This window comes from Somniosus microcephalus, chromosome 11 (genome assembly GCF_052327205.1).
Source record: "Somniosus microcephalus isolate GS21.2 chromosome 11, FLI_Smic_1.0, whole genome shotgun sequence".
Lineage (NCBI taxonomy): Eukaryota > Metazoa > Chordata > Chondrichthyes > Squaliformes > Somniosidae > Somniosus > Somniosus microcephalus.
Window position 1 is genome coordinate 196,545,557 of NC_140997.1, and position 24,358 is coordinate 196,569,914.

The following is a 24,358-nucleotide window of genomic DNA, read 5'->3' on the forward strand; positions in this document are numbered from 1 at the left end:
TATACAGGTCAGTGCCTCAAATCAGGATCTATGCACATTGAAAACCACATGTGATCTTATCTAACTCAGTAGGTTTGTTAGAGCAGGGCTAACCCGCACAAAGAATTTAACATTTGTCCTGGGTTTCAGTAGGCAGGTTTATTTTTGTCCACTGAACTTCAGGCAGATTTAAAAAAACACGCAAAACCTGAGCTATCAAATCTTGATTTGTGAGGCACAGCTGTCCTCTATAAGCTGACAGCCACTGCTCATGTGGTGTGTTGAGAGGAGTCTTAGAAATCTGGCCCTTACTACGTAAAAAAAAACTGTGGAAACACATAGTCCAATGCAGTAAAAGATCGGCATCCTGACAGAGGTCACTCTTAATAACTGTTGCTTGACTCCACCTGAGGTGACAAAAGCCTCTTCAGTTTGCATTCAAATGGAGCAATAGACCTTGAACATTGGAGATCTAAATCAGTATTAACTTCTATGTTATGTTAATCTCTGGATTGGTTCAATTCTATCTAAAAGGAAAGAAAAATACCAGATACGAACAATGAGAGGTAAGAGTTTATTTTAAATGCCTGATCTATTATATTTGTATAGTAAGGGAACATTGGGAAATGGTCATTTAGAATTTGTCTCTTGCACTTTTTGATTCAGCCAAACATTCGCCCAGATTTTGCTTGAATGGGGCATTTTGCGGTGTACCCCGTTAGTTACTTTCCCTCACCCTTCAGATTGAACATTTTTTGCGCCGCAGATTGCTGGATGTGCGAGCTGATAACGGCGTGGCGCGGCGAGGGCCACGGGCTACCTGGGACCTTGGTAAACAGTGGGGCCAACAGTCTATCTCCTGAACCAATGAGATTTAAGGATTGAGAAAGAAACAGAGAAACGATGGAGAAGGAAATAGGGCGAATTAGAGTCAAATCAGGTACAGAAAGAGAAATAAAGAGAGGGAAAGAAAGATTTGACAGAGAGAGAAAAAAGAGACAGAAAGGGAAAGCAAGAAAAAAAATTACAAAATTGTAAATTTAAAAAATCTGTAACAACAATTTACACCTACAGGAATGAGACTTCACAGTTTCAATTATTCCCTTTCTGAGCCCAAAGATTGAGTGGCATTGCAGGAACATAAATCTCATCATTAAAAGGGCACTTTTATGCTGTTAAGTACTAGCCCTGACTTTCAGTGGCGAGTTTAATTGGTATGGTAATTAACGTGCAAATGTAGCAATTTCTTGACACTCACGGGGAGGTTGAGAGCGAGCTGCTATTTCCGCGAGACTAACGGTGGAGCGGAGCAAATCGTCCAGCAATTTGTGACAATTTGCAAATCACGGTTTATCTGTTCCTCGCCACAAATTGCTGGACGATTTACACATTAATAACGGTGTACGCATTAAACTCACCGTTATTTTGCCAGCAAATTCTGTCCCAACAATTTGTGTTTCTAAGTAAAGGAGTAACTCTTTCATGGTCGTAACAACAATTCTGCAGCAAAATCAACAAGTCTAACAAGGGCATGCATGAAGTAGTGCAAGTGAATGGCTGGTTCATATGCCGCTGCACCAGTGACAGGAAACATTGAAAGCATGCGGTCTTAACATCCTTGGGTACAGTTGGAAAGTCCGCTGGGTTACTGGCACAGGGAGGTAGCTAGCCATCATGTTCTCAAGAAGCAGACGAGCCCTAGTACACCATGTGATAACTTGTGTGCTTCTGTTACGTGTACTATTAACTGAAGGAGGACGTGAAACCATCCGGCTCACCTACTCCGTCAGTTAGTGGTACACATAGGAGAAACAAACAAGTTATTGAGTGGCACACTATTTAGCAAAGAAAAGAGGATAGCACAGTGACACATCATGTTGAACACATGTATACCACCCACATTACTGCATTAATGAAAGAAAACAGGAAACCTTTACACGTTGAAGACAGAAATCACACGGCATCTCAGACTACCATCACGTACCTGCGTACAACCAAGTTACAGAGAAGCATAACCAGACTTTTGGGAGATGGCTAAGTGAGCACCCTTTTTGCTTGAAAGCAGTGTATGAATTGTGGGGTGGGGTGGGGGGGTGGGGGGGGGGGGGGAGGGTGTTAAAGGGATGGGTAAACGAACTTAAACCACAGGGAAAATAAAAGTAAATAAATTCATAACTAAGATAATAGTATTTTAGGCAACACAGAAAGTAAAATATATCAACCTTAGTAATAACAATTGCACATTTTATCCAAATCTAATGTTATAGTAAGAATAAGAGGGTACGTTTTGTGAGGCCCTGCACCTCAGATGGAGCCGCAGACAGCTAGTGCGAGCAGATAATTGTGGATGTGCTGTCCACAGTTTTCTCTCTATTGAAGTTAATGGATGAAAAATTGTGGATCGCATGCCCACAATTATCTGAAAAATGCTGGTTGCGTGTGAGACCCTTATTGGTAAGGGATCTCGCCTTAACATGGCCTTTTATATAAGGATCTAATAAGAAAGTGTCTGGACTCCAAAAACCTGCTAAGTGTTCTAATCATACATGTTTCTTTCATTTGGCCAATTTTAAATGAATTAGGAGCCAATATATTATATTTGAGTTTGTAAAATTTGCACTATATATTTGTAATTTATTTCCCAATAAGTGTTAAATACAGGAACATTCTTAATTACCTTCCACACTAGAAATTTACAGTGCAGGTCATTTTAACTTAAGCCCCCTGTAAGAAACACTTTGGATTGGATTGGATTGGCCATTCGTTTTACACTCCGCCCGATTTTACATTCCGGGACAGGTAAGCGTCATAGTAAATTCGCCACTGAAGGATCACAATGCTTTAATTTATGGCATTAGTCGCCAATAATGCAATTACAGTGAACTCCAGGTCATTGTTGTGCTCTTCCAATGAAAAATATTGTCATGTACAGTCAGTGCAATTTACTCAACAGGTAATTGAACTTATGTCTGTTTACATTGGATACAGGTGGAATCGCTTTGGGAATTCTTGGTTTCTTATTAGTGCACTCAGTTATTGGATGTCCAGAAAGATGTCTATGCAACATTACACTGAAAGAAGTGAGCTGCACAGATAATGGACTGTCTGAGATACCAAAAGGTATTCCTCCTGACACAGAAATTCTATACTTACAGAACAACCATATTCACACAATATCAAATGCTGCATTTACTGATATGTCTCAGCTGCAAGTTTTAGACTTGTCAAATAACATTATTTCAAGTTTATCATCAAATACATTTGATGGACTGCATAATCTTCTCAACCTGAATCTTGCAAATAACTCCATCAACTATATGGACAACAAAATCCTTCATTCAACCCAAAATCTCAAACAACTGGATTTATCATTTAACAATCTTACAAGTTTGCCCGAGGGCTTGTTCAAGAACCAAAAGAATCTGACCTGGCTTGCTATGCATCAAAACCAACTTCATCAACTGGACAGGGCTCTTCTGGATTCACTGTCAAATCTACAGGTACTTTTGTTCCAGAAAAACCATTGGAAATGTGACTGTCATGTGACTGGACTGAAACTCTGGCTAGAGAGCTTTCTATACAAAGGTTAGTAGACAAATATGATTTACCATTTCAAGAATCATCAGTGCTGTTAGTTCTCATGGATCATACAGATTGGCACTGCATTCTCTAGAAGCTGGTTACAACCTTTACCATTCTGTCAATTTTACGATGGCTCCAGCTCATATTCAAAAGTCACAGCAGTGTCACAATATGAAAAGTAAATCCTTTCATAACTCAAAGTGGCCTCTGTTTTTTGTCAGCTCTTACACGTACGGATTTATCACTTATTTGACCTCCTAAGGTGATAATGGTATTAAAAGTTTTTCTTCTAAATAATGTATACTAATCACATAAGGATGACTTCTTGTGTAAATCATGCTCTCAATGACACCGTTGTCAGGGGCAGGTTTTACAGAGCATGGCAATCCATGAAATTTTAGCAAGTATAAATATTTCATTAGAGTGGCTCCTAGGCATAACAGCATGAAACAGTAGATAGAATAACACAGAAAAAAATAACAGAGGATGAATTCAGCTCGAGCTGATTTTGTTTTTGATAGTAGATAAAGTGAAGGAATAGGACATTGATGGAGGCATAAACAAATAGGTGGAAAAAAAGAGATGAAGGCTGATCTTAAAAAGAAAATAATAGCAATAAAAGTCAGATCGAATATTACCGTATTAAACTGTACTCTTTCTCTACTCTTCACACAAATCCTGGGATACACTGCATGAAAAATACAATGGAAGTGAGATTCTGGGTATCGGAAATTTTACCAGTAGCAGAATTAAATCTGGAAAGAGCTATGCTGCATGATTTAACAGGTTTACTGGTTGGCGAGAGGTTACATGCACGTGTACCAACTTAGGGGGGCAAAAACTGTGGTGCTTTGTATTTACCTCTCCCTGTTTGTCTGATTCCTGCTGCTCTGCCTCTCTCCTCTCCCCACCCCTTTTTCCTTATGATTGGACTCAGATGTCAGAGTCTCCAACTGCAGTTCTGTCTCCAATTATCATTTCCTTGGTTCGAGTGGGCATGTTCTTAGAACTTTCTGGTTGGAGGTCTGCTTAGCTGTTGTAGCAGAAAGTTATAAAGGGGCAGAGACAGACTAAGTGAGTGGGCAAAACTCAACAGATCTGGGTTCGGCCCCAAAAGTGGCCCCTTGTGTGCAATTCATCCTCTTTATGTCTTCCCAGGTCCTTGGAATTTCAGATTCTTGTTGTTCTCACATGTGAATGAAACCCATACCCTTTGTGCATTTTTTGTGATCTCGTGCTATGCAAATTGCACTTTTCTTCTGACACTGCCCATAGCAGGTGGTAGAGGATAGGTTGCTCGACTGTGGATGCACAGATGGTGGATAAATCAATGATATTTCCGGATTATAGGTATCTGAATCTTGTCCTTGATACAGGAAACTTTTTTTTATCCGGCACCGACGGGGTGCCGGTTCATCAAAAATTCCGGATAACCGAACGCTATAGTAAAAGATACGGAGAGCTGAGAGCTCCGTATAAAGCAACAAACCCTGTTGCTTAGCAACAGGTTCAGAACAATGGCCACAAGTTCCAAGCGTCTCTGTAGCTTAGCAACAGCTGCAGCCACACCCTTGCACAGCAACAGATGGAGGAAGGCAAGTACAATATGAAGTAAAACTTACCTGAAACTACTCCTGAATTTTGCCGGTTAACCGAGATTTCCGGTTATTTAGGTGCCGGTAAATCGAAAGTTTCCTGTAGTAGGGAACTCTGGCTACCAGATCTCAAAATCACGATATTTACAGATGAGTTCATCCATCCAGAAGTGGCCAACAGTTCCCTCCTCCCCATCACCCCCATTGCAGTGTCTAATTGTTTCTCAAATGTGTCCAGGACTTTTGCTTCCACCACTCTATCTGAAATTCCATTCCAAGTGTTCATCACTCTATCAAGAAGAACCTCTGACATCAGTCCTAAAGTTACCTTTTACTAGTTTGAAACCATGGGCGCGATCTTGCCAGCCCTGGGGAGGCGGGTATGGAGGCAGGACTGCTGGGAAAATGGCAGAATTTGGGGGCGGGTGCCCAACCCGCCTCCATGCCATCTTCCCAGGAGGCGGGTAGCCGTCTCACGCCGGGTTCCGTCTCCTTGGAGGCGGGAAAGGATTAAAGCCTATTAACTGCCTGTTAACAGGTAGTTGACAGGCAGAAAATAGGATTATCCCCTTTTTGCCCTCACAAGTGCAGGCTTCCCAAAGGCTCCGAAACCCACCAGCTCAGCGAGGAGAGTAGTGGGTCTGCGGGGGTTGGGGGGTGTGCAAAAGTGTGCTGTGAAGGTAAGTGATGGGTGCAAGAGTAGAGAGGTGAGTATCTGAGGTAAATGCAAAGTGTTATACCTTTGTTTCTTCCTGCAAGCTTCAGTCGGTGTGTATGTGGAGAGTCTCGCACCTCCGCATTGGGGATGACAGATAGCTGTTGCATTCTCCAATGCAACAACCATCTAATTTCTGCAAAAGAAAGATGTTTGATGAGGTCTTGAATTCAAGACCTCATCAAACTACAGAGAATGTCACTGTTTGACAGCTTTACAGAGCTTAACAAGGTCAATCAAGGGAAAATAGCGTGGGTTGGCCAGAAGTTGTTGGAGGCGAGACTGAAACCCGACAAGTGGGAGTCCCGCCTCCAAAAGCTCCCCATTGGCAAAATCACCCCCCATGTCTCCTTGTCTTACTCCCACAATTTAATTTAAAGTAATATTCCAGATTTACCTTTTCCATGTCATTTTATATAATAGCTCTATAAGATCACCCCTCAGACACCTCCTTTCCATGTTGAAAAGCTTGAGTTGCTCTAGTCTTTCCTCAATTCCAAACCCCTGACTATTGGACAAGCCGTACACAGAATTGCACAGAATATACAACATTGAAACAGGCCATTTGGCCCAACCAGCCCAATATGCTTATGTAGCATCCCCTTAAATGCATCTATATTATTCACCTCAACTACTCCCTGTGGTAGTGAGTTCCACATTCTCACCACTCTCTGGGTAGCTTGTGTTGCTTCTCTGCACTGCCTCCAGTGCTTGAATGTCTCCCTTGTGACTTGTGGCCATAACAGTGCTCAAAGTCTGGTTTGACTAGAGTTCTAAACAGGTTGATCATGACTTCTATGATCTTCCCAGGTTTACTTTTTCATCTAGATTAGGGTAGGAACATGGAAAAATCAGAGTTTAATGTTGCTTGCCTTGTGCCTGGCACTTTTCATTATCAATTGACGTTTGTGTTAGTGAAATATGCATTACTGATAGTTTCAGTCTCCAATCAACAGAGCTATAATGGCAACAAATGCTTTTGTCAGGATCAATAATAACATAAGAAATAGGAGCAGGAGTAGGCCATTTGGCCCCTCGAGCCTTCTCCACCATTCAATAAGATCATGGCTGATCTTCTACCTCATCTCCACTTTCCTGCACTATCCTCATATCCCTTGATTCCCTTAATATTCAAAAATCTATCAATCTCTGTCTTGAATATACTCAACGACTGACCCTCTACAGCCCTCTGGGGTAGAGAATTCCAAAGATTCACCACCCTCTTGAGTGAAGAAATTTCTCCTCATCTCGGTCCTTAATGGCCGACCCCTTATTCTGAGACTGTGATCCCTGGTTCTAGACTCCCCAGCCAGGGCAAACATCCTCCCTGCCTCTACCCTGTCAAGTCCTGTAAGAATTTTGTATGTTTCAATGAGATCACCTCTCAGTCTTCTAAACTCTAGAGAATATAGGCCTAGTCTACTCAATCTCTCCTCGTAGGACAATCCCCCCATCCCAGGAACCAACCTAATAAAAGCCAACATACCATTTGCTTTCCTAATTGCTTGCTGTACCTGCATGTTAACTTTCAGTGATTCCTGAACAAGGACACCCAGGTCCCTCTGAACACCAACATTTCCCAATCTCTTACCATTTAAAAAATACTCTGCTTTTCTATTTTTCCTACCAAAGTGGATAACTTCACATTTCTCCACATTATATTCCATTTGCCATGTTCTTGCCCACTCACTTAGTCTGTCTATATCCCCTTGAAGCCTCCTTGCATCTTCCTCACAACTTACATTCCCACCTAGCTTTGTATCATCAGCAAATTTGGGTATATTACATTGGTTCCCTCATCCAAATCATTGATGTAGATTGTGAATAGCTGAGGCCCAAGCACTGATCCTTGCGGTACCCCACTAGTTACAGCCTGCCAACCTGAAAATGACCCGTTTATTCCTACTCTCTGTTTTCTGTCCGTTAACCAATTCTCAATCCATGCTAATATATTACCCCCAATCCCATGAGCCCGAATTTTGTTTAATAACCTCTTGTGTGGCACCTTATCAAATGCATTCTGAAAATCCAAATACACCACATCCACTGGTTCCCCCTTATCTATTCTGCTAGTTACAACCTCAAAAAACTCTTAACAGATTTGTCAAACACGATTTCCCTTTCATAAATCCGTGTTGACTCTGCCCAATCCTATTATTATTTTCTGTTACTGCGTCCTTAATAATAGATTCTCGCATTTTCCCTACTACTGATGTCAGGCTAACTGGTCTGTAGTTCCCCGTTTTCTCTCTCCCTCCTTTCTTAAATAGGGGGGGGTTACATTTGCCACCTTCCAATCTGCGGGAACCGTTCTGGAGTGTATGGAATTTTGGAAAATATCAACCAATGAATCCACTATCTCTATATCCTCTTTCAAAACCCTAGGATGCAGGCCATCAGGTCCAGGGGATTTATCAGCTTTCAGTCCCATTAGTCCCATCAAGATGCTCGTTTTCAGCTTGTTAGGTACTAACTTGTAATAATATTTGGACTACTGTGATTAGTTCAATACTATTCACTAAACTTTTTTGTTATTTGTTATCAGGATGCAGGTGACACTGGCAAGGCCACATTGACCATCATCTCTAGTTGCTCAGAATACAACCGAGTGGCCAGCTTGGCCTTTTCATAGGGCATTAAGAGTCAATCACACAGTGTGGAATAGAGACATGTGTAGGTGAGAGACTAAGTAAGGGAGTGAAGCAGTTGAGTTTTTACAATCTAGCCATCTTTTTCTTTACCAGATTTATTGAATTTAATTCCACAACTCGCCATGGTGGGATTTAAAATCACAACCTCTGGGTTGCTAATCCAGTACTGTGACACTACGCTGCCATAACTGTATACTATACTTCTCAAAAAGTGGGTAACATGAGTTGGTATCTGAGAGAAAACTTCAGCATCTCTACATGTTCATAAATTCTTAGCATTGTATAACTAACGGATCTGTTAGCGACTGAGGATTATAGCACTTGTAAACTCACCCCGCCCACAACCTGGATTAATTTTGGGTATCTGTATATGTCAGAAATTGGTATTATTGATTTATTAGAGCGCATTCTTGAACTGGAGATGCATGAAAAAGACAGTGAGACTTGACGTAAGCCCTTTTTCTCATGAATCCTCATGTGAGAGATTGTAGTCTTATCCAGGTGAGAAAAAACAGTATGTAATAATAATAGCTTCACAAGCCATTACATATTCAATTGCCTAACTGAATTATTTTAAGATTGTGATTTAATATTTTCAGAATATAAAAACGTATTACAACAAAACATCTCAGTGGGTAGACATCTAGAGAATCAACAAATGTTCTTTAATCTGTAATCTTATTGGCTGGTGTCCACTTATTATAAAACTACTCAGAAGTAAATCCAAAAAATTGAGGAACAGGAAAAAAAGGGAAGGGACTTGGAATTCCTTTATTTTGTATAATTGCCCTTTAAATGACTACAGGCATCCTTCCAGATGTAATAATTGTATAGCTCATATGAAAATGAATTTGCCCTTTTTTATGTTTAAAAGACTTTAAATCATAAACAAATTCCATGCTATGACTCATTCTCTTTTATATAGGAGGCCAGATTGATGAGATTCTGTGTACAGAACCAGAAGATTTAAGGAGTAAAGACCTTATGAAAATTCCTCATGAATTATTCCAGCCATGTTCCTCTGTTAAGTACAAGTCATCTCATGCTGACTCTGACCACAGAAGTTCCACTACACAAAACCTGCATGACAAAAATGAAAATGACAACAATTCAGACTGCAATCCAAAGGCCAAGCAACGATCTGGCAATTTACGTCATGCTATTGCCACAGTTGTGATAACTGGAGTCATCTGTGGCATTATTTGCCTGTTGATGTTGGCAGCAGCAATTTATGGCTGTTCTTATGCAGCTGTTATGGCTAAATATCAAAAGGAACTAAAGAAACTGGAACATCTGGGTCCAGAGGTTGAACAGGGAAGTGCTGAAGAGAAGGAGCCACTAGACGGTTCACTGCCATGAATTTCAATTTCCTGCCTTGCTTTTCAAATATCATGACAAAATGTTAGAAACAAACATGTCAGAAATGGTGACAATCTAGGATCAACATCTCATTCATAAGTAAGAGCAGATATCTAACATCCAAGACTGTTTTAATTTATTATAGCACTTTGGACCCTCAGAATTTTGCATGTAAATCATTTATTGTGTATCTTAGTTTAGACTGACTTTTAAACAGTGTCAACACAATTATGAATAAGGTGAAGAATCAAACACAGAAGGGAAATAAACATGATTATTGAACATGTCATTAAGGAATGCCATGCATTCCAGGGTATAGTGTAAGAAGGATCTTTTGCCTTTTTCATTTCAACATTTATTGTAAAATATGGTTTATTCTAGATCTAGATTAGTCTAATATACAGGAATATGACTGGGAACACATCGGTATCCATTACTGAAGATACATTTTAGAAATTTATTTTGTATTAGGTTTTTGGGCTAAAGTTATTCAGTTCAGGTAAGCCACAAAGATTATGGCCTTGAAATTATGCAGTGGAATAGTAGTGTGCTAATGGTTAATGCAGGCACATGAAATTCCTGATTCTCCTATTTTAACAGAGGCATTCATTTGCTTAAAATAAAATAAACAAATAAATTATACAAGTGTATTAAGTGCTCATAAGCTATTATAGCACAGTATAATTTCAAAGCCTAAGAGGGAAAAATTGGGTTGCTTTGCGCCTCTCATAGCACCCCAAGGGGGCGCTAACAGGGCGCAAAGCTCCTAGTGCCCGGGCGTGGCGCCACGAACACCTCCTGCGAAATTCAGCGTGAGGTTAGCGGCAGCGGTAGCCGGCAGCGCCCCATGGCGCTCTGCCTCCGGCAATGATATCATCGCTGTGCGCAGCGCCCCGCTCGCGTCCCGGCTGCAAACTTTGCTCGCGCCCCCTGAGCTACCGGCGGACACTATGTCCGACAGAGTCAGGGTGCCGTGTTTGCGGCCAGGGCGGTGCAAATTAAAGGGCAGGTGCCGGGCGGCCATTTTTTTTGGTAATCAGGGGAGGGAGGCCTGTAGTACCGCGGCGCTACATGTCGATGCACGTGGCGCTGCTGCACGTAGCAGCACGATATTGAATGGGAGCGCCCCAAGAGGGAGGGGTAGTTCCTCCAGTAGTGCCCCGCCTCCTGCTTGGACCGCTACCATTCAATTTGCGGCGCAGGAGTGTTAACTTTTTCAGGGCACTAAAAGTAGCGCCCCAAAGGGCGAGCCAATTTTTCCCCTTAAGTGACTGGAATCCTAACACTACTTCAGAATAAACTTCTGAAAATACTTTCAGATTAATATGACCAATAACTGTACCTCTCCATTGTTTTTAAATGGAAAAAAGCTAATGATGATCAAGATTTCTGTTTGAATGCAGTATCAATTTTTAATTATTAAAATAATTAAAACAAAAGGTAGATAAGAATGTAAAGTAAGTATTTAAAACATATGCTTTGTGAAAAGTATCCTCTGTAATCAATAACAAACACATTTGAAATCTTAAATTAAAAGGCTGACAAAGTTATGTACATCTGTTTTAGTTTCTTCAATTACATCAATATGTTAGCAAAGCTGCTGTGCCCCAAGACATAAAATAGAATTTATAAAGTTTTTCAAAGTGCTTAGTATGTTTTGTATGTTTTATTTTTTTATTTCTCTTAGTTTCCTTTAATGTTTACAGTAAAAATAATTCCCAGCAGATTTTGCTATGTGTCAATAATGGTTTCTAAACAGAAGGATGCTTGTGAACCAGAGTAAATGAAGCAGAAGAACATCTGTGGAGCCTGTTGATGAAGCTCCCAGTTAGCCATTACCATGGGCCAGAGATCTCATAATGTTTGATGCACATACCCCCATTTGCAAACTGTTTTACTGTGCTTAAGCTTAAATAAATTACATTTAGACTATATTTGTTACACATACCATTTTTAAAGAAAAATCTGACTGAAAACCTTCCAACAGAAATGTGTACCAACCGAATTCTTTTAAAAGCTTTAGGCCTAGAAATTCAGTCTGGCCACTTTTGGGGCGGTAAAGTCGGGCGGTCGCTAAAGTTAGCGCCCGCCGGAAAGTGTAGGCCACTTCGCCGAAATTCAGTAGATTTGGCCAAGAGTTTGGGCGAGCGCTGAAACTGGCATTGCACTGCTATCTTCAGGCGCTAAGCCGGCGATGCGGACCGATAACGCCGAGGCCGGGCGCAGCGCAGGTGCGGTCATGTTTTGATTGACAGCAGACACCCTGACGCCGGCCAGCTCTTAAAGGGGGAAGGGTCGACTTTGACTGCTGCCACGCCCTGCATAGTGGAGCCCTGCAGCTAGGCCTCAACACTGCTGGTGGACCCAAATAGCGCCTGAAGCCATGGAGAAGGCCCGTGAACGAGCGCAGCGCTTCTCCCAGCATGCTTTGAGGGTGCTGGTTAATGGTGTGGAAAAGAAAAGAGAGAGCTTGTGCCCGGACAGTGGCAAGAAGGCTCCCAGGAGGCAGTACAGGAGAGCCTGGAAGAAAATCGCCCACAGGGTGTCATCCACCAGCGATGTCCCCAGGAGTGCAGACCAATGCCGCAAGAAGTACAACGACCTCACTCGGATGGTGAAGGTGAGTACCCTTTCCAGTGTCCTCCTCATCCTTGCATGTGCACCTCACATTATGGGCAAAGGGACCTCAAAGGCCTAATGGCCAGCCCTCCTCCCGCAGCTATGGCACTGGCATGATCATCAATAGCACTTTCTGCACTTAACACACTGGCCAAGCTATTCGACCATGGGAGGCAGTGCACACAGCAACAGGGCACCACACTGGCCAAGCTATTCGACCATGGGAGGCAGTGCACACAGCAACAGGGCACCACACTGGCCAAGCTATTCGACCATGGGAGGCAGTGCACACAGCAACAGGGCACCACACTGGCCAAGCTATTCGACCATGGGAGGCAGTGCACACAGCAACAGGGCACCACACTGTACTTAGAGGCCGTCCTTTCTCTTGCAGGCCAAGCTGGCGCGGAATTTGAGGAGCCAGTCTGCCACCGGGGGAGGCCGTCCCCAGTACCAGGCGCTCAGTGAGCTGGAGGAGAGCGTGGCTCGACTCATGCGTGGCCGGGTGACTGGCCCTGTTGCCATTGGAGATGCGGACCCTGTACTGGGACCCACTGGTAAGGACATGACCGGTTGGACCTCTCTCGTTGCCCTTGCGCTTCAGATCTACATCCTTTCCCACTGTCCGACCAATGCGCATAATGCCACCACTCATGCCTCCCTCGCTGACGCCCTGTCCTCACTCTAAAGCTACTCTTGTGCCTTCCTGCTTTCAGCTGGTGAGGAGGAGGTGGTCCCTGAAGCTCAGAGTGCCAGGCCCTTGGAGGAGGAGGACGACGAGGACCAGGAGGAAGGCGGCACATCGGGGGAACCCTCATCCGCGCCAGGGGATGGCAATGGAGGGGAGACGTCTGGCCTGGAGGAGAGGCAGGGGGAAGTGTTGCAGGGGGGTGTAGCTCCTGGGCCCAGTGGGGTCGAGGCACGCGGGAAGGGTCGGGCAGCACGGCGGCCTTCTCCCCAGAGGGGGGAAGTGTTGCAGGGGAGGGCAGTTCCTGGGCCCAGTGGGGTCGAGGCACGCGGGAAGGGTCGGGCAGCTCGGCGGCCTTCTCCCCAGAGGGAGAGTCCGCCCTCCAGTCCGGAGACGGTCCTCGCCCAGGAGGTGCGCCTCCTTGATGAGATGTCCGCGGCGTCGGAGCGGCGCCACAAGGAGTTCATGGGGGTTGTGGGACAGTTGCCTCAGGCCATTCAGTCCCTGGCTCATAGTGTGGTCGCTTTCGGGGAATCACAGGCCAGGGGGGTCGTGCAACTCGCGGCAGCACACGACAGGGGTGTTCAGCAACTCGCGGCAGCGCAGGACAGGGGTGTCCAGCAACTCGCGGCAGCGCAGGACGCGAGTCGCGAGTCCATGAGTGGTGCCGTCCAGACACTGCCAGATCTGATGCGGGCACATACCAGGGCAGTTCGGGCACTCACTTCTGCCACACTCGCTGTGGCACGGAGGCATCGCCAGGGCACCCGCCGCCCTGCTGCAGCACAGCGGTCTGGCCTCCACCAGATTGCTGCGCTTGCTGCACTGCCAGCCCGGCCGAGTGCCAGTGTCTCTGGCGAAAAGCGCGCGCCTGTCATCAGCCAGCTTGCCCCCATTGGTGCAGCCGACACTGCCACTCCCCCAGCCAAGGTGCGACGAGCTGCTGCTGAGACTGATGCTGGCCAGCCACAGCTGCAGCAGTCAGCAGCCGGCCCCTCCCGGGCCGGGCCTCGTCTAGGCCGACCCCCAAGGGCATCTGCCGTCACGCATTGTGGCCCTCATGAGCCTTCCCCCAGCCTTGCCACACCCACAGGGCCCAGGTTGAGGCGGAGCAACAGGTCGGGCAGGGGCCGGAGAAGCCTGCATAAGGACTCGCCCTCTCGGCACACCCAGTAGAGTGTGGTGATAGCGGTTTTTTTTATATGGGGGTGTTTGTGTTCTGGGGGGGGCTTATTTTGGTAAGGCCGAAGATGAAGGCATTTTTTGTTTTTATGGGGGTGTTTGTGTTGTGGAGGGGGGGGCTTATTTTTGTAAGGCCGATGATGAAGGCCAATTGGATGGGCAAGTTTTGTTATTCCTCCCCAGGTTGTGGGAGTGACAGATGTTTTTGACTGTTTTTTGGGGGTCTCGTCTGTTTTTCGGGGGTCTCGTCTGTTTTTCTGTTTCATGTGGGAAGGGCCCTGAGTTTGTAAAATAAAGCTTTTTATTTATTCAGCATGTCCAGGTGTCATGTTTCAAATGGTTGTTGCGTTAAGCGGCTGAGGGCTTGTGGAGCGGCTGCATTCAGGTGCGTTCATTGCCACAGGCCATTCCCTGACAGGGGGCCTAGAAGTGTCGTTCAATAAGCCGCCGGCGGACGGCCCTTGGACCTTGTGGCTCCCTCCTGGGCTGGTACTCCTCCTCCTCCTCCTCCTCATGGTCCTCCTGCTCGTCCTCCTAAGGTGGTGGTGCAACGTCAGGTGGCAGTGCCTGAGTCCTGCGGATAGCCAGGTTGTGCAGCATGCAGCACACGACGACGAACTGGGAGACTCTATCCGGCGAATACTGTAGAGATCCGCCGGAACGATCCAGGCAGCGGAACCGTTGCTTGAGGACGCCAATCGTTTGCTCTATGATGTTCCTTGTGGCTTGATGGCTTTCGTTGTATGCCTCCTCCGCTGGGGTCCTGGGCGCGCGGAGCGGGGTCATGAGCCATGTACACAAAGGGTAGCCCTTGTCCCCAATAAGCCATCCCCCTTGGTGGAGGCTGTGCCTCGAACATGTCAGCCACAGTAGTCTGGCGCAGGATAAATGCATCGTGGCTGCTTCCTGGAAAGCGGGCATTGACAGCTAGGATGCGCTGCCTGTGGTCACACACCAGCTGTACATTGAGGGAATGGTAGCCCTTCCGGTTGCGGTAATCCTCGGCATTGTCGATAGGTGCCCGCATAGCCACATGCGTGCAGTCAATGGCGCCCTGCACCATGGGGAAGTCCGCGATCCTGCCAAATCCGACTGCACGCTGCTCCTGCCTCTCTAGGGTCATGGGGAAGGAGATGAATTGGTGTCTCCTCACGAAAAGTGCATCGGTGACCTGCCGGATGCAGCGATGCGCGGCGAACTGGGAGATGTTCGCTATGTCCCCAGCAGCGGCTTGGAAGGAGCCGCTTGCATAAAAGTTCAGAGCCACCGTGACCTTCACTTCCACCGAGAGAGACGGCCTGCACATCAGCTGTGGACGCAGATCTCTGTGAAGCAGCTGGCAGATCTCTGCAACCACCTCCCTTCTGAAGCGCAGCCTCTTAACACAATGCGCCGCAGTCATGGTGAGATAGGACATCTGCTGCCGGTATTGCCTGAGTGGGTAAGGCCTACGTTGCCGACGCCTGATGGCCCCTCTGCGTCTAGGCATGGCTGGCCCTCTCACACAGCGTCTGCGAGCCCTTCGCACATAATGCTGCAACTGAGGGTTGGAACCCCATACAGCCCCCATAATAAACTTGCAAACAGTGAAATCACAATGATTCAAATGTCAAAGCTCTGGCCAGAAGCCAAAAATACCTCTCCTATGTTGTCCCAAATCAGTAAGCTCTGTTCCTTGGTCTCTGTCCAGAAATCCAAAGCAGTAAAGTCATCGCAGCAAAATGGCTGGGCTTTATAGGTCAGTGTAAGTGCCCTTTAATTAGCGCTCCCCGAGGCCCACAGGGCCTCTGTTGCGTTCCACTTCACAGTTCTTAACAGCGCCACGCCCACATTGGGCGGGCGCCACTGAATTTCCGGTTTGGGGCGCACAAACAGCGTTGCACGACGAAATGACGTCATAAGCTGCGCGCGCAGCTGAGCGGGCGCAAACACTTTGCGCCGGCGCTAAATGTCTACTGAATTTGGGCGTAGGCGCAGATCGGCCTGCGCCCGGGCGCTAAGTGCCTAGCGCTGGAAATATACCCCTCTTATGGCGTTAACGGCTGGCGAACGCAACTGAATTTCTAGGCCTTATACTTTATCTTAGGGTGGCCATATTTTCTAAACCTAATCCAGGGGCACACAGGGTGGGAGCACAGCAAAGTACCAGGATGGAAAATGTAGGTTGCGCAGCGTAGTGAGGCAAAAGTTTTTAGCAGCATATATTTTAACAGTTGCACACCTGACCCTGACCCCCCAGTGACTGAGGTCACACTTGAACCCCCACAGTGTCTCGGATTAACCCATCCCCCTTCCCCCGGTGACTGTGACTGGGCCCTGCCCTGCGCTCACTCCCTTATCCGCTCCGGTTGCCGTGCTCCCAGGCACTTCCGGCACCGACAATCCAGCAGCACGAGCCCGGCCAGAAACACAGAAACAATAACTGGCACATGCGCAGAAAGACTGCCCAGTCGCGCATGTGCAGTGAGTCACTCTGGCCATTGTACAAGTTGTTGTTTAATTTAGCCTTACAGCCGCAAACTGACAGCTTAGGGGTGTACACTCACTGCCCAGGATACACTTCGGGGACGTGTTTTGTGAACCGGGGACTCTTGCATTGTTTGCCCGGGGACACAAGCCAGTTAGCCTGACATCAGTCATCAGGTAAATGCTGGAATCCATTATTAAGGAAGTGGTAATGGGGCACATAGAAAATCCTAATGTGATTAGGCAGAGTCGACATGGTTTTATGAAAGGGAAATCATGTTTAAAGAATGTATTAGAGTTTTTTGAAGATGTAACTAGCAGGGTAGATAAAGGGGAACCAGTGGAAATAGTATAATTGGATTTCCAAAAGGCATTCAATAAGGTGCCACATAAAAGGTTGCTACGCAAGATGAGGGTTCATGGGGTTGGGGGTAAGATATTAGCATGGATAGAGGATTGGTTAACAGGCAGAAAACAGAGAGTAGGGATAAATGGGTCATTTTCAGATTGGCAGGCTGTAACTAGTCTGGTGCTGCAAGGATCAGTGCTTGGGCCTCAGCTATTTACAATCTATATTAATGACTTAGATGAAGGGACCGAGTGCAATGTATCCAAGTTTGCTGACGATACAAAGCTAGGTAGGAAAGTAAGCTGTGAGGAGCAGACAAAGAGCCTGCAAAGGGATATAGACATGTTAAGTGAGTTGGCAATAAAGTGGCAGATGGAGTATAATGTGGGGAAATGTGAGGTTATTCCCTTTGGTCGGAAGAATAGAAAAACAGAATATTTTTTTAAATGGTGAGGAACTATTACACGTTGGTGTTCAGAGAGATTAGGGTGTCCTCATACAGGAACACAGAAAGTTAGCATGCAGGTACAGCAAGTAATTAGGACGGCAAATGGCCTTTATTGCAAGGGGTTGGAGTACAAGAGTACGGATGTCTTACTCCAATTGTACAGGGCTCTGGAGACACCACACCTGGAGTACTATACACAGTTTTGGTCTCCTTATCTGAGAAAGGATATACATGCCTTAGAGACGATGCAATGAATGTTCACTAGATTGATCCCTGGGATAAGAGGGTTGTCCTGTGAGGAGAGATTGAGTACATTGGGCCTATACTCTCTGAAGTTTAGAAGAATGAGAGGTGATCTCATTGAAACATTTAAGATTCTGAGGGGGATTGACAGGGTAGATGCTGAGAGGTTGTTTCTCTTGGCTGGAGAGTCTAGAACTAGAGGGCATAGTCTCAGGATAAGGGGTCGGCTATTTAAGAGTGAGATGAGGAGAAATTTCTTCACTCAGAGGGTTGTGAATCTTTGGAATTCTCTACCCCAAAAGGCTGTGGAAGTTGAGTTGTTGAGTATATTCAAGGCTGAGATAGATTTTTGGACTCATGGGGAATCAAGGGATATGGCAATCAGGCAGGAAAGTGGAGTTGAGGTCGAAGATCAGCCATGATCTTATTGAATGGCGGAGCAGACTCGAAGGGCTTTCTCCTGTTCCTCACTCTCATTAGCCTCTTGGTTTCCCACTACTTTTGGTATGCTTTTTGTGTCTTCTTCTGTGAAGACAGATGTAAAATATTTGTTTAAAGTCTCTGCCATTTCCTTATTTCCCCTATTATAATTTCTCCTGTCTCAGCCGTTAGGGGACCAATGCTTACTTTTGCTACTCTCTTCCTTTTTACATACTTGTAGAAGATCAGACTCATACCAGTTAAGTAGATACCGAGTGGTTTAAATGCAGATGATGCACACCAAATTCTGGAACACTGTACCAGCACCTACTGCTGGAGAAGGCCCGGCACAGTATTACTATGGTCAAACTCAGTGGGTGGGTCTCAGTGGAGGTGGTGCAGCTAAACTGGAGATTCAACTGCTCTTTATTGTGATTTTTGTGGCAAATTTACATTGCTATCTGCAACAGACACAGGACAACTAAGGATTCCATTATACTGCAGATCCTAATTACATTTAACATCATTTTGTTCCTTTCTATGGGCTCTTGTTTCAAATATTTTCATTGCGTAATCAGTGCTCAGTGTCACACTACTGAACACTGAGAAGCATACAGCAGTACAAGTGTAGCCAGTGTTCATAACTAACTGGCTTGAAGCAGTTACTTACACATTTCTTTGTCATTAAACTGTCAATGTGAAGGGGTTTCAGATGCTCATTGGTGCAAAAGTGGCAATATAACTCGGAGGTCAAGCCAGCAATCTGTCTCCCAAATGCACTGATGTGAGACCATCACAAGAGGCACTTTATAAAATTGCTTTTGAATTATTTTAGTCTTAAGACAAAGTAGAATTCACTGCCTGTGCTCTTCTAACATTAAAAATTAACTGGCCAGAAAATGGAACTCTTGCATGTATGTGCAATGTTCCATTGTCACTGAGCTCAATGTAAAGTGCAGTGTTAAAATGCTGCTGCTATAAAAGTTATTAAGTACTCAGCTGCTACATCATTTTTTGTTTATGTGCATAATGCTGGTGATGATGGAGGAGCTGATGTTGGCGGTGGTCATGGGGTAAAATACTTGTAAAATGTTTGATTTGTTCCAAGTTAATTCAGATTATGCAAAAAAATTAGATTCTCCTAACCTAATTTTTGCGTATTCATTGACGGTTCGTGACGTGACATGGTAAGTGGGGAATGTAGTGTATGTGCTTTAAGTCAGAACTACTTTTTACAGCTCCTGTATACTGTAGTACCGGCAGTAACCACACCAGTATATAAGCTGTGCGCATGCCTCTGTACTCCAGTCTAGAGATGACCCTCCTCCAGTAAAGACCTGTTGTTTGTTACATACAGCATCCGTGTAATTCTTTATCCACTGAACCACGGATCTAACAGGGAACATTGTGCAATTTTGTTCGCAAACTGGTATTCCAATAAATGACACTGAGTCCTAGATGCCAACACTTGCCTACCATTATGGCGGGCAACTAATAGCAGGCCAACAAAAAGCTTATTAATATTCCTTGCCATGCAAAAGATTCAAAGCACTCACATTTAATGATATATAATACTGTCGTCCCAACCTGTAACATGATGCTTCACTAGATTAATAAATGAAGGGGCTTTGAACTTTAAATGTGACTGGACAACAGATTATGTACTGTATTTAGAACAAACTATTAAGTATTTTGATGTTCTTTTAACAGCAGTATGTACATAAATAAATAGACTTAGCACTCAGTTAAAAACTACTTTCAGGTTAAAGTAAAGATGCTGGCAATAACACTAATTTATAACAAAATAATTTAAATACATAGGGGCTGAAATTCATTATAGCCCCGTTTGGGGCACTAAAATTTAAAAGTTTGGAAAATTAGCGCCAGGCGCTAATGTTTCCAAACTTAAAAAAAAATTCAAATATGCAGATGGGGGTCCGATGGCGTCATCAGAGCCTAACTGCATTTGTAACTCCAACCTGAGCGGGGAAGCCACTGCAGCTTCCATACCACCGCACCGCCCCCATCCCCCCAAAACTCTACACTTACCTGAGTGGCAGCGAGCAGCCCTTAGCCACTCACATTTCCACAGACCATAGGCCAGTTCCTGCCCACTTTCTGCCTGTTCTGGACAGCAAGTCGGCCAGTGGCATGTTAATGAGGCCTGGCAGTTAAAATAGCTGTGGTCTAATTCTGCTGCGGGCGTGCGGGAATCCAACTGAAACCAGTTAAAATCCCCGCCATAACCCGGGCTGATATTTCAGTGATGTTCTGGGGGAATGCTGTAATGTTGAAGATGATGTGCTGTAGGTAAAATGGTAAACTGAAGCCCTTTTTACCTGTTCCACTGGATGTTAAAGATCTCATAGCACTACTTGAAGAATACTGATGTTAACACTCCCCTGGCAACCAACAAAAATGATTTACTGGTCATTTCTTTCATTGCTGTTTGTGGGATCTGCTGTGTATAACAAAATGGCTTCCACCTTTGCCAACACAAGAGTCACTGTGCTCCAAAATACTTAATTGTATATGCGGAGAAACCTTTCATTAATGTGTGTGATTCTCTCCCTTCAATTACTATTTTCTGTTCTGGGAATTGATATATATTTACTACAATATTATGGCAATTAGGATTCTGTTGTCACATCAGCTGGTTATATAGAAAGGAACTCAACAGAAGACTTTATAAAGATATATATTAACCATAATTAGATTCTCATATTTAAGCAAGCAAGTTCATAAACAGTCTATGGAATCAATTATTTTATTTGTTCTGCAGTTAATCTTTAATGTGTACATAATAAGGTGGGAAACATCATCAATTTTTCTCTCTCCAAAAAAGTGGATGTTCTTTTCTGGCTCATTTTCCAAAAATAGATACAGATCCAAGTCATTAAGAAGCCTGGTTCAATAAGCTCACAGTACTTAGCTTCCACCATGTGCTTAGATATGACACCGAGCACAACATTGCTGACAGTCATGATTTTCCTGCTTGATTTATTCAAAGTACTCCCTCATTTTATCAGGTAAAATAATACAGAGGAGAATTTTGTTTGAAGTTTTGTAAAAACATAAATTTTCATACTTGACTGACCTTGACCCGGGCAGCCAGCTAATCCACTCTGGTGATATCACCAATGGGAAGCATCCCATGTGACATGGGCTGTTCCACAGAAAACAGCAAGGCTGAGATTTCATGCCAGCTTGAAACTGCTACCGAGATGCCTGAAACAGCAGGGAAATCTGCATCTCCAGTCTATGGTCCTATTGCTCCATAGCTGGTGTCAGTTCATTGCAACTTCACTGTTTGCTACAGGATGTATGGGGCACCCCCAGGCTGTTCTTAACCACATATTTGCCAAATATTTGTCCAGCCTTTGTACAAAGGAATTAATTTACATGGCAATTGACTTTTCAAAATATTTTATCAAATAGAATTGCAATAACTCATGCTGGGGTACAATTCTATGGATGTTGATTACCCTTCAGTACACAAGGGGTCATTCATCAAATGTGAACTTTGACGGTAAGTATTTTCAGGGTGTTTGATCATAGGTGTTATGATGGTTGAGTTTCATTTTGTCCTATTCCAACATCCATACTTGTGCTTTACTAGAGGATTCACTTGATAGTGATCAGATGCATAATACTTGTTCACTCTGACTCAGGAACAATGCGGAGCCAATTGCAGCATGTCTACCACTACCTTAGCTGAATAAAACCTGGGTCCTTACTGGTTTCTATGGCGCAGTTAATTACTGACTTAACTAGTTGAGCCCTCAAAGCTGTTCTTAAGTCTGGATTCAAACTGAATCATTCAAAGTTTGGAAATTCGGAATCTAATTCAAGCAAATCCCAATCCATATTCATATAGGAACGGGAGTAGGCCATTCAGCCCCTCGAGTCTGCTCCACCATTCAATTAGACAATGGCTGATTTGTATCTTGACTCCATCCACCTGCCTTGGCTCCATATCCTTTTATACCCTTGCCTAGTAAAAATCTATCGATCTCATATTTTAAATTATTAATTGCGCCAACATCTACTGCTTTTTATGGGAGAGAGTTCCACACTTCTACCACCCTTTGCGTGAAGAAGTGTTTCCTAATTTCTCTCCTGAATGGCCTGGCTCTGATTTTAAGGATATGTCCCCTCGTCCTAGACTCCCCCACCAGCGGGAAATGTTTCTTATTATCTACCCTATTAATTCCCTTCAAAATCCTAAAAACCTCAATCAAATCACCGCTTAATCTTCTATATTCCAGGGAATACAATGACCATCGGCAGGCATTTTAGGTTAACAGATAGGATATGTTTGTACCGATTAGCAACTTTGCTGAGTTCTATCAGCGAACAGCTTTAGAATTATTGTGGGTATACAACAGCAAATTAAATTTCAATACCATTCCCCACTTACAGAAAGACAGTTCAGAGTGCTTTATAGAGTTGGGGAAATATGTGGACCGTGATTAGGAGGGAAACAGAAAGGCTAGAGGGCTGAGGTGAAAGTAGCAAAGAGGAGGGTTTTTTGGAAACTTTTGAAAGAAAGGAGCTAAGCGGCAAAATGGAGGAATTTAGGAAGGAAGTTCCAAAGGGCAGGGACATAGTGCTTGAACAAGCGGCGACTAATGGTGAAGTGCAGGACAAAGGAACAAGTAGTAAACCAGTATCATAGGAGTGATGGGTATATCCGTGGATGTACAGCTGCAGGAGATTGCTGAGAAGAGCAAGACAAAACCATGGAGGGATTTGAAGCCAAGGAATCCTGAATTAAATTGATGGGACCACGGAGAGCCAATGGAGCTAAGGAAGGACAAGATATTGGGAGTATGGGACCTTTTGTGGGTGAGCACATGGGTCATGGGATTCTAAATGGTTTGTAGTTTGGTGAGAATGGAGACTGGCAAGGATAGCCATGTATGAGCTTTGGCAGCAGTTGGGGAAATGGAGAGGAAGAGGTAGGGAATAACCTGGAGGTGAAAGAAAGTGCCTTGGTAGTGGATTGAATCTTGTAAAGGAAGTTTAGCTCAGTTCAAAGTATGCCAAGGTTCTACATCTCTGACTTAGCTTGAGGTGGCAGCTGGGAAAGTTGATGCAGTCAACCCTAGAGGTATATAAGTGCTGGTGAGAATTGAAAAAGATGGCTTTAGTTTTACCAGCATTGAACTAGAGGAAATTTTTCCTCATCCAGGTCTTAACACTTCAAAAAGTTATTCATTACATATGAAGCACTTTGGGATAGCTTGCAAAATGCGATAAGGTGCATGCATTTTCTTAATTAACGTTGGCATGCAGGTGGAGAATGCAGACAAATTTGAATATATATAGTTCCTTTAGCAAAGAAAACATCCAAAGGCCCTTCCAGAAGATTAAAATAAAATGGACATCAAGCACCAATATGAAAATTAGGAGAGGTGACCAGTGGCATGGTTGAACATATACGTTTTGGGAAGGTGGTTAACAGGGGAGGGGGGAGAGGGAGAGAAAGCTAAGTGTTCAGAGAGGGAATTCCAATCAGTCGGGTAGACAGCTGAAAGTTCTGATAGTGATGGAGAGGGAGTACACAGAGCTGAGCGAGCAACAAAAGGCTCCATGTGGGAATATGGGTGGAGCAGGTCATGGAGATGGGGGCCGGAATTTTCATTATCTGGGCGGGTCGGGTGCGGCTGGTCGGCACGGTGGGTCAGAACCGCGTTCTTCTTATCATCCCACTCCTCAGAGCAACCTTCCATTAATGGCCCTTATTAAGGCAGGTCTGCACGTTCCCTGGCCCTATTAAATGGTGCAGGTCTGGTGGCGTCATCAATGACATATTTAAAGCAGCCTTGACCACATCAGATTTAAATGTTCATCTAGGTGTGTGCAGGGAGGATATATCACCACTGGTTATTGCTCAGCCTTGCAGAGATGGCTTTACAACAGCAGAGGACTGCATCCCAAATTTTCAGATGACTCGGTACATATTCCTGTGGAGGGAGTCAGAGCACGCAGGGTGGTCCTCATCCCTTCCAATGGGTGGCAGAGACCTCCCCAGGAGACAAAAAGAGCCTGGCTCCAAA

At 44.6% G+C, this 24,358-nt stretch overlaps 2 protein-coding genes across 2 annotated transcripts in view; one reads left to right on the forward strand and one right to left on the reverse strand.

Moving 5' to 3' along the window:
- Positions 1 to 24,358, reverse strand: part of cacna2d3a (calcium channel, voltage-dependent, alpha 2/delta subunit 3a) — a 1,196,772-nt gene that overhangs the window by 157,661 nt on the left and 1,014,753 nt on the right. The gene's annotated exons all lie outside the window — the stretch shown is intronic.
- Positions 115 to 11,428, forward strand: lrtm1 (leucine rich repeat transmembrane protein 1). Its single transcript, XM_086001644.1, has 3 exons — positions 115 to 545; positions 2,968 to 3,564; positions 9,448 to 11,428. The coding sequence occupies exons 1-3, from the start codon at positions 539 to 541 to the stop codon at positions 9,879 to 9,881; spliced, it is 1,038 nt and encodes a 345-aa protein (XP_085857770.1). The 5' UTR covers positions 115 to 538; the 3' UTR covers positions 9,882 to 11,428.